Source organism: Triplophysa rosa, linkage group LG17 (genome assembly GCF_024868665.1).
Source record: "Triplophysa rosa linkage group LG17, Trosa_1v2, whole genome shotgun sequence".
Lineage (NCBI taxonomy): Eukaryota > Metazoa > Chordata > Actinopteri > Cypriniformes > Nemacheilidae > Triplophysa > Triplophysa rosa.
In genome coordinates this window covers 8866424-8882821 of record NC_079906.1, presented here as the reverse complement: position 1 = coordinate 8882821, position 16398 = coordinate 8866424, and the positions used below count along the sequence as shown (strand labels likewise).

General features: G+C 40.4%; 2 protein-coding genes across 3 annotated transcripts; both read left to right on the top strand.

Annotated features, from left to right (window-relative positions):
• The first annotated feature begins 2711 nt into the window (after nucleotides 1-2711).
• On the top strand, nucleotides 2712-4038 carry myl7 (myosin, light chain 7, regulatory). The gene is made up of 7 exons (XM_057356499.1): nucleotides 2712-2791; nucleotides 2988-3089; nucleotides 3202-3277; nucleotides 3351-3455; nucleotides 3532-3610; nucleotides 3702-3750; nucleotides 3875-4038. The coding sequence occupies exons 1-7, from the start codon at nucleotides 2789-2791 to the stop codon at nucleotides 3977-3979; spliced, it is 519 nt and encodes a 172-aa protein (XP_057212482.1). The 5' UTR covers nucleotides 2712-2788; the 3' UTR covers nucleotides 3980-4038.
• A 983-nt stretch (nucleotides 4039-5021) lies between these two features.
• On the top strand, nucleotides 5022-15841 carry tbc1d10aa (TBC1 domain family, member 10Aa). Of its 2 annotated transcripts, none has more exons than XM_057356494.1 (9): nucleotides 5022-5748; nucleotides 8493-8592; nucleotides 10072-10179; nucleotides 11720-11826; nucleotides 11936-12050; nucleotides 12183-12248; nucleotides 13280-13469; nucleotides 13540-13694; nucleotides 13839-15841. In XM_057356494.1, the coding sequence occupies exons 1-9, from the start codon at nucleotides 5567-5569 to the stop codon at nucleotides 14655-14657; spliced, it is 1842 nt and encodes a 613-aa protein (XP_057212477.1). In that variant the 5' UTR covers nucleotides 5022-5566; the 3' UTR covers nucleotides 14658-15841. The 2 variants fall into 2 exon arrangements, with proteins under 2 accessions (XP_057212477.1, XP_057212478.1); XM_057356495.1 differs by lacking the exon at nucleotides 5022-5748 and adding an exon at nucleotides 8979-9015 and having other exon boundaries at nucleotides 8510-8592.
• The last annotated feature ends 557 nt before the right edge of the window (nucleotides 15842-16398 follow it).

Here is a 16398-nt window from a genome sequence, read left to right as displayed (position 1 = left end):
GATTGAGAGTGCTTAGGCTGCTGATTATCCTCGACATTGGGTCTCGCCGTGACGCAACGTCGAGTTGCCGAACACCGTCGTGTAGAGGGTGAGAGCGGCTGTGATAATACCCAGACGATGATGTGGCACAAAGCACCGTCGATTGAGAGTGCTTAGGCTGCTGATTATCCTCGACATTGGGTCTCGCCGTGACGCAACGTCGAGTTGCCGAACACCGTCGTGTAGAGGGTGAGAGCGGCTGTGATAAAACCCCAGAGAGGGAGAAAACTTTTAGAAAGGTATTCTCGAACTCCCTGGGGTCTTCCCATGAGGGCCGCATTGGCTTTCACCGCGGCTGCTGATGGGGTGGTGGTCTCCTCTTCGATGTCTCGAAGAGGACCAGGGCTGCTGGGAAGCAGACGGTGCACGGGATCTCGGCGGCCAGAGGGCGGTCGAGTCGCGGCTGGGGAGGACATACGTGATATCCTCTGTCTGCTCCCTAACTGTCGAACTCGACAGTATCACCAAACAGCCCCCCCTTGCGAGATGGGTGCATCGAGAAAGCGGACTTTCTCAGAGTTACTCACCTGTGCAAGGTTCAGCCAGAGGTGTCTCTCCTGGACCACAAGTGTGGACATCGCCCGACCCAGGGCCCGCGCGAGCGCGGTCACCTTGGTCGCCCGTAGAGCGAGGTCGGTGACGGCGCGGAGTTCCTGCATAAGCGCTGGGTCGGTCTTACCCTCGTGGAGCTCTCTCAACGCCTTGGCCTGATGGACCTGCAGGATGGCCATAGCGTGGAGAGAGGGGACAGCTTGGCCCGCAGCAGAGTAAGCTCTCAACACCTAAGATGCCGAAAAAACCTACATGCTTTGGACGGGAGTCTAGGTCGAGCCCCTGGGGGACATCGACGTATCCTCTAGCTGCCCCACCATCAAGGGAAGAAAGGGTGATGGAACTAGTTGACGTGCACGCGCCGAAACGGGGCGTTCCAGGTCGTACTAAGTTCCTCATGCACTTCCGGGAAAACACGGCACTGGGGGCGAGAGTACGGCTTGGAGCCGCTCTCAAACCCGAGGTACCATGTATCCAGCCGCGAGCGTTGGGAGAGGCAGTGCGGTGCACTGCAACCCAATGCCGGCAGCCCGGGAAAGCATGGCTGACATTTCGATGTCCGCTTCTTCCTGGGCTCGACCCCCCGAGGGAGGGAGCTCCGAGGAATTGTCGGAGTCAAATGCCAGTAAGTCACCCTCCGATGCTGTAACGGACATCTCATCATCATGCACCGTTTCCGAATACGTGGTTGAGGAACAAGACGGTGGGACCGTCTCATGGGGAATGGTCAGACGAGCGAGACGAGGTGCGAACGGTCCGCGAGCCGGTGGCTGATGGATTAGCGCTCACAGTAATCCTCATATCACCCTTGCTGCTCGCCGTAGTGGACTGCAGGGCCTTAGCCACTGCTGTCATGGAACGGGAAGCAGACGAGGTGGTGGCTGAGTCCCGTGGGAACACAGCCACCCGTGACGCAGCGTCTGAATCGTCAACCGCCCGCAGTGCGGGCAGGAAGTATCCACAAGGGCTGCCCCGCGTACTGGAAGCAGACCTCGTGTCCGTCCCCCTCCTCGATGAGTGTGTTGCACCCACGAGAACAGCGGGACATGCCATGCTGGAGAAATTTGCTCTTTTAGAGAAAAAACTCAAACATTTCTGGAACTGCCGAGACGCCCAGGGGAAGTCGCTGCAGGAAGGGACAGTCCGCTGCATCACGTCGTAAGATTCCAGCAGTAATTCGGCGTAGAGTTGAAGTCTCGAAGTCGATCAGTGTGAAGGCTCCGAAGAAAAAAAGGTGAATGAATGCAGCACGCCATCTCCCTTTTATACCCGGATATCCGTGGGCGGAGTCCGGCATGCAAATTTCATTCGCCAATTTTATTGGCCTTTTCTAAAGAAGTCGGAAGCGATAGGTTCTCAAGTACGAACCCCATCTGTTGGCTCGACACAATGTCGAGAGACCGACAGAAAGGGAACAAGGGCTTCTAATACCTCCTCCACGTCAAGACCTGTTTGTGAAAGTGCCCTGCGTCAATTAACCATTACAAATTTCGTTTTTGTGTTGTGTTTTGGTCATTATTCCAGTAGAATTTAATGGTGTTCTATTAGATCCCATCTGCCAGATAGCATTCCACCAATAGAATCCATCACATACCAGTAGACACTCTTTAAATCACAACTTTCACTTTAAATAAAGAAACTTTTTCTGTGCACTTTTACACAATATAGAATAATTTTCCTCACAAACTACTCCATTCAAAACCACATAATACATAACTCTATCTACAAAAACTTTATACACAAAATAGTATGTTGCAGTTTCTTTGCTGAAGTGATTTTCTCAAAGACACTAAATTGAGTGCTTTAGGGATGGCTCTATTTATAAAACATGCAAAATACTGTATGTGCTGGCACCCAGGTCCTTGACCAATGTGCTACCAGCACCCCACGTAAATCTTTCACAATAAAATATCATTTAAACTGACATGATACTGTACCACCAACTTAAATGTCTCCAACTTTCTTGCCTCACCCCCACTGACACACATCTTATCTTTGTACCCAGCTGGAATCTGAGCACTAGGGAAATTATCAGGGCTCCTGGTTTTGGAAGGCTCAGGGTGCCCATGTAGGGAACTAACAGAGACACTTCAGACTTTAATAGAGGGCTGAATGATAAGAGTCCTCATACATATAGACTCCATCAGAGACACCACTGACCTGAGAGCACACAGCCAGAGGGAGACAGACAGTGAATATGGTGAGTAGGTTTACTGTTCTCAGTAGAATAAAGAAAAATATATGAGGTTAGGGTAGATAATGTGGCATGTTGTTTAATTTATCATTTATTAGTCATCACATTTGAGTTTTCATTGCAATAACAATTTAATAAGCTCCATTAAAGTTAAAAATTTTAAAAGCTAAATTTACGTTGAATGACTCTTTTGTCCTTGCAGGCCAGTAAGAAAGCTGCAGCAAAAAGGGGCAAAACTGCTCAAAGGGGCTCTTCTAATGTCTTCTCCATGTTTGAGCAGTCACAAATTCAGGAGTTCAAAGAGGTGGGTCTTTTTAGTACATAAAAATGACCAACTAAGGTATCTCGATTCATTTTAACTAACTAAATCATTAAAATGATCCATTACAAAACATTCATGATATGCTTCTTGACAGGCATTTGGCTGCATCGATCAAAACAGGGATGGAGTTATTAACAAATCTGACCTGAAGGAAACCTATGGACAATTAGGTATAATTAGCTATTATACTATTAATCTGATCTACTTAAGAAATTTAGTAAATAAGATAATATGTTTGTGCAGGGAAGCTGAATGTAAGTGATGAGGAGCTGGAGTCTATGTTAGCAGAGGGAAAGGGACCCATTAACTTTACTGTCTTTCTCACTCTTTTTGGAGAAAAACTCAATGGTATGCCATTTTACATTGCAAATGTAAGATTATTCAAACAAAAAGGGAGAATTAATGATTGTTAATCTCTAAACAGGCACAGACCCGGAGGAAACCATCCTTGCTGCTTTTAAACTGTTTGACCCAAATGGTACAGGTGTTGTCAATAAGGATGAGTAAGTTTTACTTTTGTAAAATGATTTCTTTTGTGAAATAAATTCATTTTTGGCATTACAAATGTAATGCATTTGCATTGTTTTTTGTCAGGTTCAAGAGGCTGTTAATGAACCAGGCTGATAAATTTACAGCAGAAGAGGTTAATATATGCATTTTCACTGACTCTTTTGAGATTGAATTACATGCATTATCTGGTGTAGCGATAGACAACGTGTATGTTTCAGAATCCCTCCAAATTTTTTTCTACTTGATTTTATTTTCAGGTCGACCAGGCTTTTTCAGTGGCTCCAATAGACGTGGCTGGGAATATTGACTATAAATCATTGTGTTACATTATTACGCATGGCGATGAAAAAGAGGAAGCTTGAATACCAAACAAATCATTTATTTCATTTTAACCTAATCATCATCACTTCTATCTGCACACAACTTACTTCTATGTACTGTCAATATTTCTTGGCAGACTCTAATTGTCTACTTGTCTCTCTAAAATCAGTTTTAAAAATCCAAACATAAGATCTACTACCAAATTCAAAGATGTGATTTCGTGACGCAAAGCAGCACCATTCATATATTTTTACAGAAACAAATAAAATCTAAACAAATTATAATAAAAACGGTTACTACAATGTCAAGTCTATGAATAATTTGCTGTAAATTGTCTGTAATTGCTGCCACCCACAGGTTGTTTGTTGAACTGCATTTATCAAACATGAAGAAGACCCTCATATAGGCTAAAAGTGATTTACCACATACTGATGTTTTTATTATACATACATAATTCCTAGACAAATTCATCATTTGTGGTTTTCTCAAATCTTCAATAAACTGCAATACCTTATAAAAAACATTTGTCCATCTGTGATACAGAAGTATATTTTAGTACTGCTAATGTTGAAAATAAAACATGAATGATTAAATAAGTTATTCTGTAATCGTACATATATTCATATAGGCCTATTTACATTAAATATAATTTTTCAATATAATAGTTTTTTATTTATTGCTTCTGATAGATATATGATTATCAAGTCAAGATTTTTACATATCTACTGCATTTGTAAAAACAGTTTTATTACTGTTAGCCTAATGTTGAACAATAGGACAGGAATGATAAGAAAAAGTACAATTTAATCTTAAATATATGCAAAAAAATTTTTGCTTCTGATAGATATGAATAAAGTCAAATGTTTTCATTAGACATTTTTAGAAAGACTGCCCGTTACTCTCATTTCTGTAAATGGTGTCAGCCACTGTGTTGACAAAAATTTCTTCGATCATTTGTATTTTCACTCTTTATTTGGTCGTTTGCTTCAGATTCGCTTAATAATAAATAACGCGCCACAGGCTTAAACCCGTTTAAATGAAATAACCTGTGGATTCCGGAAGTGACACAGCCGCGCATGTGCAGAAATGTCAAACTCGACAGCAAAAGACTGGAAGCTCATCATCCACCCTAACATTAAAAATACGGTCTGAATAACCTCTTATCAATTTTAATTTACTCTTAAACTATGGAAACTAAACCTAAACTACGAAAACAACTCCTTTGGGGCATCTCGACTGTGAATATACTTTGTTTTCAGACTCTGTTTAGTGACTGAAAACAGTTAGGTGGACTGTTTAACCGCGAGACTTGACAGGAAAAATGTGATTCAGGAAATTCAGGCGTCGTTTCGCTCGTCCGGTTGTTTACACGGTTTTTTTCGGGCGGTTTTTTAAACACGCATAAAGTACATTCGGGATCGTCGTTGTTTTGGGATCAAGCTGAAAAGCGGGTGGAGAGTGACACGTAGCGCGCTAAGCTAATTTAGCATTTAACTTGGGTGATTAAGACGTACAGCAATCCTTATTATAAGATCACTACGTATAGAACTAAAAAAGATCTCGTTTAAGTGAACGCAAATTAATGTACTAGTTGTTCATGGGATATAGATGATATACTATAAAAGATCATGATGTCACGGGAGAATGGACGTTTGTCATCTGATGACACTATGAGTGTGAGGACACTGGGAAGTCAGTTTGATGAAGAGAGCTCTTTTGGGTCTGACTCCGAAATCGATGGATTCACCAGCTCAAGACGGACTGACAGATATGGATTCATCGGAGGTGCCCAGCAGTATTCAGCCGAATCGTAAGTGAACTTGTTCCAGTCAAATGCTGCTTGTGTTGTTTGGGATTGGCAAGCAGAGTCACGTGATGGAGCATGAAACATAAAATATTGTAGTAACATTGTTTAGATACTTGACACAGTTACGCATGATAAATGCAAACAAACCAGTCAGCCTAATTCCCCGGGGTGGGGGGGCACAGATTTTGTGGCATTTTATGAAATGTAGAAAGTGATCATAGATGTTATGCAATCAAACATCAGAAAAATAAGACCACCAACCAAACTAATTGATGTTCCAGCATTGTATAACTGAATACATTTTTGGTTTAATTTCAATTCTAAGTTTAAGATTGTAAGTCTTTATTTGGGGGGCCGCAAAGCAATGCATTTTACACTTAGGGGACCACAACGAAAAAGTTTGAGAACCACTGCCCGACATCATTTTACTGTTGTAACTGAATTATATTTATAACTATATGATCTCACACTGAATGCCTGAAAACCCATTGTGAAACTCCCCATTGCCTTAAAAAATAATTAATAACAGTTTGTTGATCTACAAAATCTAAAAACTTAATTGAAGCTGCTGTCTTGGCTTGATCAGAGCAAACCACTTGGTTTGTAGAGTTTGTGAGTAAATTCGTTTCACTTAACTTGTTTAACCAGTTTTGACGGATGTGTGAAAACTTGTCAGTCTTCCTTGAACAAAAAACGCTACTTTAGTTTTCGTTGGTGGGGTTTGAATGGAATACCAGGGTGACGCATCTTCACTAACAATATGAAGCCTTCTATTGCTTTGTTACCAGTTGCAGCCCAGCAAAATCTTTTTCGATGTTTGCCAGCGAGATATCTGCCCAGGCTGGTGTTTCTTTGTGAAGAGTTAACCATTGTATACATAGATCTGAGACAGGCAGGGAGAACTTCAGGCGCGAGTGATTGAATAGATGAGTAAGTGATAGTTATGCCTGTGTGCTGAGCGTACAGCAGGCTTTCCGTTTCCTGTTCTTTATGGGAGTGCTGGTGCCCTGAGGTTACACTGTCCCTGCCTACTACCGGAGAGAGAGAGGCCTTCGATGGACATCAAACTCTCAAAAGATTCTTCAGTCTTTGATGGTTTAGGCAAATGAAAAGGAAGTAAAACTTGCAAGTTGTAGCCGGATACCAAAAATATTCAAAAACCCTTTGCTTTCAGATCAGATTTCTAGTGGTTAGGATCAGTGTTTATGGAAAGGGAAGCTGATGGATGCGGTGGTGGTAGGTTGATATTTAACTGTCCTGGCTGTACGTTTTTAGTTTCAAGCCTGACTTGAGGAAAGGAGATAACTGTGCCGTTCCATCACCGTTGTTGCCTTGGGAAGAGTAGCTAACCACAGGCTGATCCAGAGAAACCATCCCTCGAATTAGTCAATACTTTTGAAAGAATTTGCGATGTAAATACTAGGGATGTAACGATTCACTCAGCTCACGATGCGATGCGATTCACGATTCTGATCTCACGATGCGATTTATTCACGATTTACTCACGATTTATTTTGAAAAAATGAGTTGAAACAAATTAGAAATGAACAACGTCCCTTGCATTATTTCTTAAATGCTTCACGTTTCTTTGTATGATAAAATAATGTTTTATTTCAAATAACAAAACTAAACTGCAATTTTATAACAAATTAATAATATAAAAAGTCTCTTTAATATAAACAAACTAATACTGTCTGTGCTTTTCTTGGATTTTTTTGCATTTAAGAAATATCAGCATCCACGTTTAGGTTTGCAGTGAAAATAGCGGCCCCTGCTGTTCAAAAAATGTATTGCGATTCAGTTCACACAACCGATTTGAATCGTCGCTCATTATAACCGATTTTCAACCGGCTCACGGTGAATCGTTACATCCCTAGTAAATACTATCTGTATCTACTAAGTTTCTGCTTAATTATATCCTGAAGTATTCGTTTACGTTAGTTTAACGTCATGCATTTTTAGCATTTTTTATTTTTGTGAAAATGTCCAAAGTTTTGCTGTAAACATGACTCATCTAATGCGGAAGGTGTGTATGAGGAACTTGGGACTGAAACTCATTTTTCGAATGATTTTGCTTGCCATGATATTGGAATATTTGGGGGGGGGTTTCTGATACAATATTATAAGCCATTATGCATAAGATTCTTTACTGTGTTTGCAGTATTTACTGTATTCCGAAAAAATACATTTATTCATTTAGCAGACGCTTTTATCCGAAGTGACTCACAAATGAGGGAGCATTTAACATTTTGCCTTAAAGGTCCAGTGTTTCATTTTTTGGAGGATCTATTGACAGAAATGCAATATAATATACATAACTGTCTTCAGAGGTGTATAAAGAGCTTACATAATAAAGCGTTATGTTTTTATTATCTTAGAATGAGCTATTTCTATCTACATACACCGCGGGTCCCCTTGCATGGAATTCACCATGTTGTTATACAGTAGCCCTAAACGGACAAACTGCTCTACAGAGGGCGTTCCGTAAATGTTATCTCCTTCGGCAAAGAAGCGAAAACGTGATGAAATCTTTGTCCTGTGTCAGCCAACGTAGTGCTTCGAAAGGGAGGGGTGGAGTGAGCTGTGGTTGCAATTCGCAACCTCACCACTAGATGCTGCTTAATTTCATACACTGACCTTTAATTAAAACTTTTCTCGGAACATTTGCATACAGGTTGATTATATACTTATTTGCATTTTGCAAGTGAATGCCTTTGGAGTTCTTATTGTGTTTGTCTCTCACACAGGGCTCAGGATTTGCCTCTAGAGGTGCTAAGACACAGAGAAGTGAAATGGTTGGACATGCTGAACCACTGGGACAAATGGATCGGTAAAAGGTTCAAGAAGGTAAGAGCTGCCAATCTCATAACCGTTTTTAGCGTTCTCACAGACAGATACATTATGTTAAGTGTCTGCCAATTCTTACATGTTCAAGAGATTAATAAGTACAGATACAGCAAACTTTGAAGATGTAAGATCTCGAAGCATTAAGTGATCACTTTCTTCCTGTTTCTCCTTTACACCCTCTTTCTCATCTTTCTCTCGTTGACTTGCTCAGACAATCTCACAGCCTCTTAGATAATTAAAACCTCAGTGAAACGACACCTTGACATAATCATTCCAGCAAGGCCCTGTCTGGACAAGCCTGATATCACATCACTTATCCGTATATGGTCTTGTGTGTATTTACTAGTCTGAGTGCTGCAAGTGTTCACCTCTGTTTTTCTCTCAAGCTTTATGAAGCTTCCATTGGGAGTGAGTCATCTTCAGGTAAAAACAACAGAGGAGTTTTGGCAAACGTCCTCTTAAACAGTCGTTGTTGGTTCCATGTTTGCATGCCTGTATTATTGTATGTGCTTGTCTTTGTGTTGCAGAGACATTCAAAGCAACAAGAATCAATTGATGAATTTGCAATGAGATCGCTTTAAAACATGGTCTTCACGCACAACAGTGTTTTCTTTTCTGCTACGGCACCATGCTAAATAACGTCTTACCCAAGTAAACTTTCAGAAATGATCTTTCTATGGTGTCGTCTTCAGTGGTTGCATTTGACAACACACAGCACGACTGATGTAGTCAATGGCGTTTGTGACGCAGCTGCTTCCTGACAAACGGTGGTTCTCAACCGGTGGGTTGTGACCTAGAATCAGTCACGAGTCTGTTCTGATAGGGTTGCTGACATCGGAGAAACAAAATTAGTAATAAAATGCAACTAATCGTATAGTTTTAGTATAGCAAAATGAATAGGATTATGCATCCAATCAAACTCCTCTGTATTTCTTTATATCCCTGCTGCCCTTCTGAAAACTTGTATCTCCATATTTCATGATTCATTTCATGATTCATTTGGACATACAAGGTTTTGCAAGACAGCAGCGATATATTCATGTCACGTGGTGTGGCAAGGCAAAAAATACTGACACATTACACATTTGCACATTAGTCTAATTTGTCCACTGTCATCATTATAATAAATTAAGGGGATTTCATATTTTTCTGATCAAACAAGTTTAGCATGTCTTGTGTTTCTATCATAACATTTACATAATGCAGCAAAACCAGTTGTGAACCACTGCTGAAAGATTCTCATTCATTCAGACATTGCTGTCAGTTGATGCAAGCAGAGACTTGGCCATTTTATCGTCGTAAATATTTGTCCAGTGGCTTTTCAAAACCGTTGGAGACTGATGTATTTGTGTCAAATGGAGATATAGATTTGACATCTGGATTGCTGCCCAGTCTTGGACTTGTGTGAACGCATGCTGGTCCCTATTCTTTCAATATTACTGTGCCATTGTGTGACCTTCCGATCTCTGTCACCTACAGGTCAGGCTGCGATGTCAGAAAGGAGTCCCGCCATCGTTGCGAGGCAGGGCGTGGCTGTATCTGTCAGGTGGAAAAGTGAAGAGGGAACAGAACACTGGGAAGTTTGAGGTGGGTGAGGTGTTCACACTATCAGTTGGGTCTTATACATGGTCCATTCAACCTGAAGTGGGAATTTACATACAGCTGCGGATAAAGTAAAGAAACCATTCCAAATGTTCATTTAATCAGCATTTCTAGGTGTATTGTGGGTATTTTACTTTAGTGTCTGTTGAATTCCAACAAAATCAAACCTCAGGAGTGACATAAAGTCATCCAACAGCAATGTGAAAGACTGACAGTATGACAAGGCACATGACAAGTGTGATAAAAATCACAGGTTATCGTGTAAAATATGAACTTTTGGACTTTTGCTAAGTACATGTACAAAGATTACTGATGTATTGCTTAAAAGTGAACATGAACTTGTGTTCTCTGCAGTATTTGAGGTCTAAAAAACAGCATATTTTCTGTTATTTTGACCTTTTTATGCAGTTTTTATTTTCTGCAAATAGAATCAATATTTAAGTTTGAAATTTAGGAGATATTGTAATTACTATAAATTAGGGGTGTAACGGTTCAAATTACTCGCGGTTCGGTTTGTCACGGTTTTAGTGTCACGGTTTCTGTTCGGTTTGTGCTATGTTCAGAGAATAGGGACTACTGACAAATAAAAATAAGAACAAATAATCAGTACCAATAAAACAACAGAGCAAAGCAGAAAATAAAATAAGATACTGTATATATACCTTTTAGGGTAGAAATGGATTAAAGTAATCAAATAAAACATAACATTGCATATGTATAAATTAAATAAAGATGAATCATAATTGAAGTTACAGAAGCTATTGAGTCACAAGCAGTGAATGATTTCCTTGACTTTTAACGCTTTAAGAGGAATGAAACCGATCCAGCACAGCGTTGTTTTTACTACTATGTTTGTTAAGATACTCGACAAGAGGGGATGTTGACCTACTTCATGTGTGAATTTGTCCGTTTAAGCGCTTCAAAGACAACTCAATATTTGCGCCATGTCTGAGACTTTCCTTATGCGCGCTTCGGATCTTCTCACAGCACGCAAGCGAGTTTTCTTGTGCGTCATCTTTCACTTAAATGTTTAAATTGGCAAGGCTTGAATGAGTGTAGTTTAAACAGCAGCATGTGCTGTTCAGGTCTCACCTGCACTCGCGCGCTCACAACACCCGGGTGATGAAAACATAAATGACTGGTCATATTACAGCATACGTCAATCCTATTGAAATTTGTCTACGTTATTTGATTTGTTGTAGGTATTAAATGTGTATCCATCGACAAACATACATTAGCTGAACTTTGTCAGTCTGTTTTACGCATTGTAATTTCTAACGAACCATATTATAAATGCGTCGGCAGATTTAAGATGAGCCGCACGTGGAGAACTGTGCGGTTCAATTTTTTACCGAGAACCGTTACACCCCTACTATAAATAGTACATTTTAAAATCAGAAAAACTGATTTTGAAATGGTCTCTTAATTTTTTCCGTGGCTGTATTTCTTATTGGAAAAGTGTTATAGATGCCCTCTAAACATTGGATTTTCATCATATAGAAACATTTTTGTGTTGTTTGAACAGGAGCTGGATAACATGGACGGAGACCCTAAATGGGTTGATGTGATCGAGAGAGATCTGCACAGACAGTTTCCCTTCCATGAGATGTTTGTGTCACGAGGAGGACACGGGTTAGTTTTGCTCTCTGAGACAGTAAATACACTTAAAATTCCATATGGTGAGTTTAATGTGTATTTTGATTACACACTGAATCTGATGTGTATTTGTGTGCTTGAGCAGGCAACAGGATCTCTTCCGGGTGTTGAAGGCTTACACCCTGTACCGGCCAGAGGAGGGTTACTGCCAAGCTCAGGCTCCTATAGCAGCAGTGCTTCTCATGCACATGCCAGCAGAGGTAAAACCTACCGCCCATCAAGAGACTTTAAAGGACGAATAAAAAGCACTGTGGTCCAAAATGTATTATGATGCATATGATGCTGCACACAGTTTTCAGAGTTTATAGTTTTCCCGTTTTTCTTGTGTTTAGGATGCATTTTGGGTTCTGGTTCAGATTTGTGAGAAGTATCTCCCAGGTTATTACAGCGCAGGCTTGGTAAGTCCTTAAAGGGATAGTTCACCCAAAAATGAAAATTCTGTCATGAATTACTCGCTCTCCAGTTGTTCCAAACCTGTATTAATTTCTTTGTTTGGTTGAATACAGGGAAAGATATTTGGACAAATGCTTGTAACCAAACAGTTCTTGGACCCCATTGACTACCATAGTAGGAAAAATGACAATGGTAGTCAAAAGTGCCCCAGAACTTTTTGCTTTCCAACATTGTTCAAATTATCTTCTTTTGTGTTCAACAGAACAAAAAAAAATATGGAGTAACTTTTCCTACTATGGGAGTCATTGGTGGCCAAGAACTGTTACAAGCATTCTTCCAAATATCTTTCTCTGTGTTCATCAGAACAAAGAAATGTATACAGATTTGGAACAACGGCAGCATTTTGGAGGCCTAAAAACGTAAACTTCTGAAAACGCAAAATAAAATCATACTTGTTTTTAGTTAGTCATTATCATGTGAATGTACCCTTAAAAAGGGGAAAGGGAAAGAGCTTGAGGAGTCTACTTGATATTTTGTGTAGGAGTTTATTATCTATTGAAGAAAATGGAGAATGACGAAATGTAATGAACTTTTTAGTGTGTTGGTCATAGAAACCTTATCAAGGTTCTTTAGACACGTTCCATAGTTCATAGTTGACATTCTATTCATAGCATTCATATCTGAAGTTCCCTGTTCACAGTCTGCAAACACTGACTCATGTTTCCGATGAGTCCCAATGTACCACAGGGGCTTGTAAAATCAAAACATAGCTTCTTTTGTGCTCAGCCAACGGTGATGTAACTAGCAGAAATGTTTTAAATTAAGTCAGTGTTCCTGTGTTCCTTTTTCTAAATGGCAAAAAATGAATTCAGATTGAATCTTTGATACACCATGCCTTTACACCCCATGAACGTTGGGCCAAACAACTGCCCGATAACAAGTTATATAATCGGGGAAAATATGACATTGTTACGTCAAGTCGAACAACAACCACATTTTATGACGGTAATAACATTTTGTTCTCGTTTGTAATTAGGAGGCAATACAGTTGGATGGGGAGATCCTGAATGCACTACTGAAGCGCGTGTGCCCTGTGGCGTATCGGCACCTTGACAAGCACAAGATAGAGCCCATCCTCTACATGACAGAATGGTTCATGTGCGCCTTTTCCAGAACTTTACCCTGGTCCTCTGTGCTGAGAGTGTGGGATATGTTCCTGTGTGACGGTGAGATACACACACACACAGCTGTATGTTGTCTTTTTGACCGTAATTCTCATCTGAGCTCTTTTAATAGGAGTGAAGATTATATTCCGTGTTGGGCTGGTGCTGATGAGGTGCATGCTGGGATCGCGTGAGAAACTGAAGTCTTGTCCTGGTCAGTATGAGACTATGGAGCTTCTCAGGGCATTGGAGCCACGATACATGCAGGAGGGCTTTCTTGTACATCAGGTAACACACCCTCTATGTTTTTTGGTTTGGGTTTTTGTATGTGGGATTAATATTTAATATGCAAGTTTTATGTTTATTGGTGTTGATGTGTAGTGGTCAAAATTAAGAGCATAGTTTAGTGATGCGTAACGTCTCCACATACAGGTGTTAGAGGTGCCCGTATCTGCTCGGGATGTCGAACGAGAACACCGCATACAGCTCAAACGCTGGCGAAAAACTCACGGTGAGCTCAGCTACAAGTCTCCCCCCAGAATGCACGGCACGCAAGCCATCATGGCTGCTGAGCCCCATACCCGCCAAGACCTTCGTCAGATCCCCACCATCATCGTCCAGTATCCCCTTCCTTCTGACTCTAATCCCGAATTCAATCGAATCAAGAAGAGAGGAACCATCCGGAAAGCCCCAATTCCTAATGTGGACGTCCCTAACCCCTATGCCTTACCTACAGACCCAAAGGCAGCCCCTCTCAAAAATGAGCAAGACCAACTCAGGGAAACACCATTAAACAATCTACACAATAACCAACCTTCTCCATCACTACAGCGTTCCCTCCTCACTACACAAGAGAAGACATCGGCCGAGAAAATAGTACCGCCCATACAGTCTCTCCCAGACCCCGCCCCCAATGACACTCTTCCTGTCCCAACCACGCAGCCACAAGCACCACGACCCCAAACACCTCAGAATGTCTCTCGCACCCCAACACCTCCCCGAACCTCACCAGCCCTTCAACCATCACGCTCTGCTGAGATCCCTCTCTCCTCCAATCCTGAAACACTTCCTCCGCCAACAGACTTCACATCAAATTCCAACAACTCCGCCCACCTGACAGATCATCCACCCACTACAATCGTATCTCCGCTACTTTTGAATGACACACCTGTGAATGGGAATTCTGCTCCCAAAGTTCCCAGTTTACGTAACTCCTGTGAGAGCGTGGGGTCAGAGGACACATACCTGTAGCTTGTGTTATACTTCTGTTCAGGGAGAATGCTGTATTGGGAACCAGCAAAAGCTTTATGACTGTTAAACGGCAAGCGTGCATGTTGGAGGAAAGCTGTTGAATGTATTTTGATGTTTTTGAATTATTGATCTTGGGTGAGATTGAGAATTTGGGCTTGACTGATGCACACAAGAATCTTCACCCGCCAACAATTCAGACTTGGCGACTTCTGACAAAAAACCCTCCAAGACCCGTTTTAAGAGCCGCTTCTAAGTGCTGTTGAATTATGGGCTGTGCAGACTTCATATAACATTCTTCAATGAGATCAGAGAAGAAGCGAATAATAGAAGCAACATAATCCATACTTCTATTATTCAATCATTAAGACTTTATAATCAAACATGTTTGGCTATAGTATCTCAGTTACAGTGTTATTTGCTGCTTAACAATATTAGGTCATTATGTTGCAAGAGTTCTGATAATAAAAATGACTCTCAAGTTTAAGTCTTAACCGTGTTTTACCACTATTATAAGCATTTATATTTTTTTTGTATTGTTTTGTGAACAGCCTCATAGTTTTAACACGCGCAATAGAGCATTGCATTATATTTCAGCTTTGTTTGTTTGTTGGTACACAAATGTGACAGAAATATTTCAATTATGTTTAGGAGACAACCACCCGACCATCAAAGCATAAACGTTTAAAGCTGTTTAAACTCATTGATATTGAAATAAATGTCATAGGCATGATGTTCAGAAATGGTGCAGTGTCCCTTTAACGCAACAAATTATTCTGCAGCTATTGCTGGAGAAACTAGACGTATTTCATCTCAAGCCACCAGATGGCAGGCTTTCATTACAAACGAGCCATTTCAGTTTTTGACCATCTGTTACATTTGCATTCAGTTATTTGTACAAAACCAGTATCATCTGTGAAAAGTGCTATAAAACATTAAACTGCTAAAACAGATACGTAACCAGACGTTATAGGCAGTTATTTTTAAGTTAAAATGTTTTAATAGCTGGAATATTCTAAAAGTGTTCTGTTTTCTTTACGTTTGTTTAAAGTTTGCTTTAATGACTTTGGCAATACCTTTGATTTTTGTGTTTAATCAACAACTGACTGTCGCATCGTGTAGATTTTGTACAAATAAAAGCACTTATAATCAGATTTGCATGTATTAAATGTTTCGTCTGCATTTAATTAATAGTAGGAAGGCACTGTTTCTTACCGAGTCATAGGACGTGTCTGTTTTCTGTCACCGCTTTGCTTAAATTACGGTGAGGAAAGGCATCAAAGAGGCTGGTGTAAACTGATCCCATAATGCTTTGGGTCATCTGAGATGGCCTCTGCTAAGTAGCACCTTTCTTTTTTTAGCAGAGGCCTATAACAATGTCTGTGGCTGCAAATTATAATTGGTGTGCCTGGGGTCAAACGGGAACTATACACAAATTGCTATTTGAATTCTTACGATCAGTTTGACTAGACTTCTTTCTTATTCACAAAAATGTTTACATTCATAAATGGTATGATTTTCACAGTTTCACATTCCCAAACATACTTGTATGTCTACTAGTTTATTTAGCTGCAGAAAACAATTATGAGACCATTTCAAAGACCATTTTCATTTTTTGTGAATTTACTGTTAAAAAATATTATTTTTGTTTTATTCTGTGAACTACTAACAATATTTCTCCCAAATTTCATATTTTCATGTTTCTATTTGCATTCATTTGCAGAAAATGAAAACTGGAGAAATA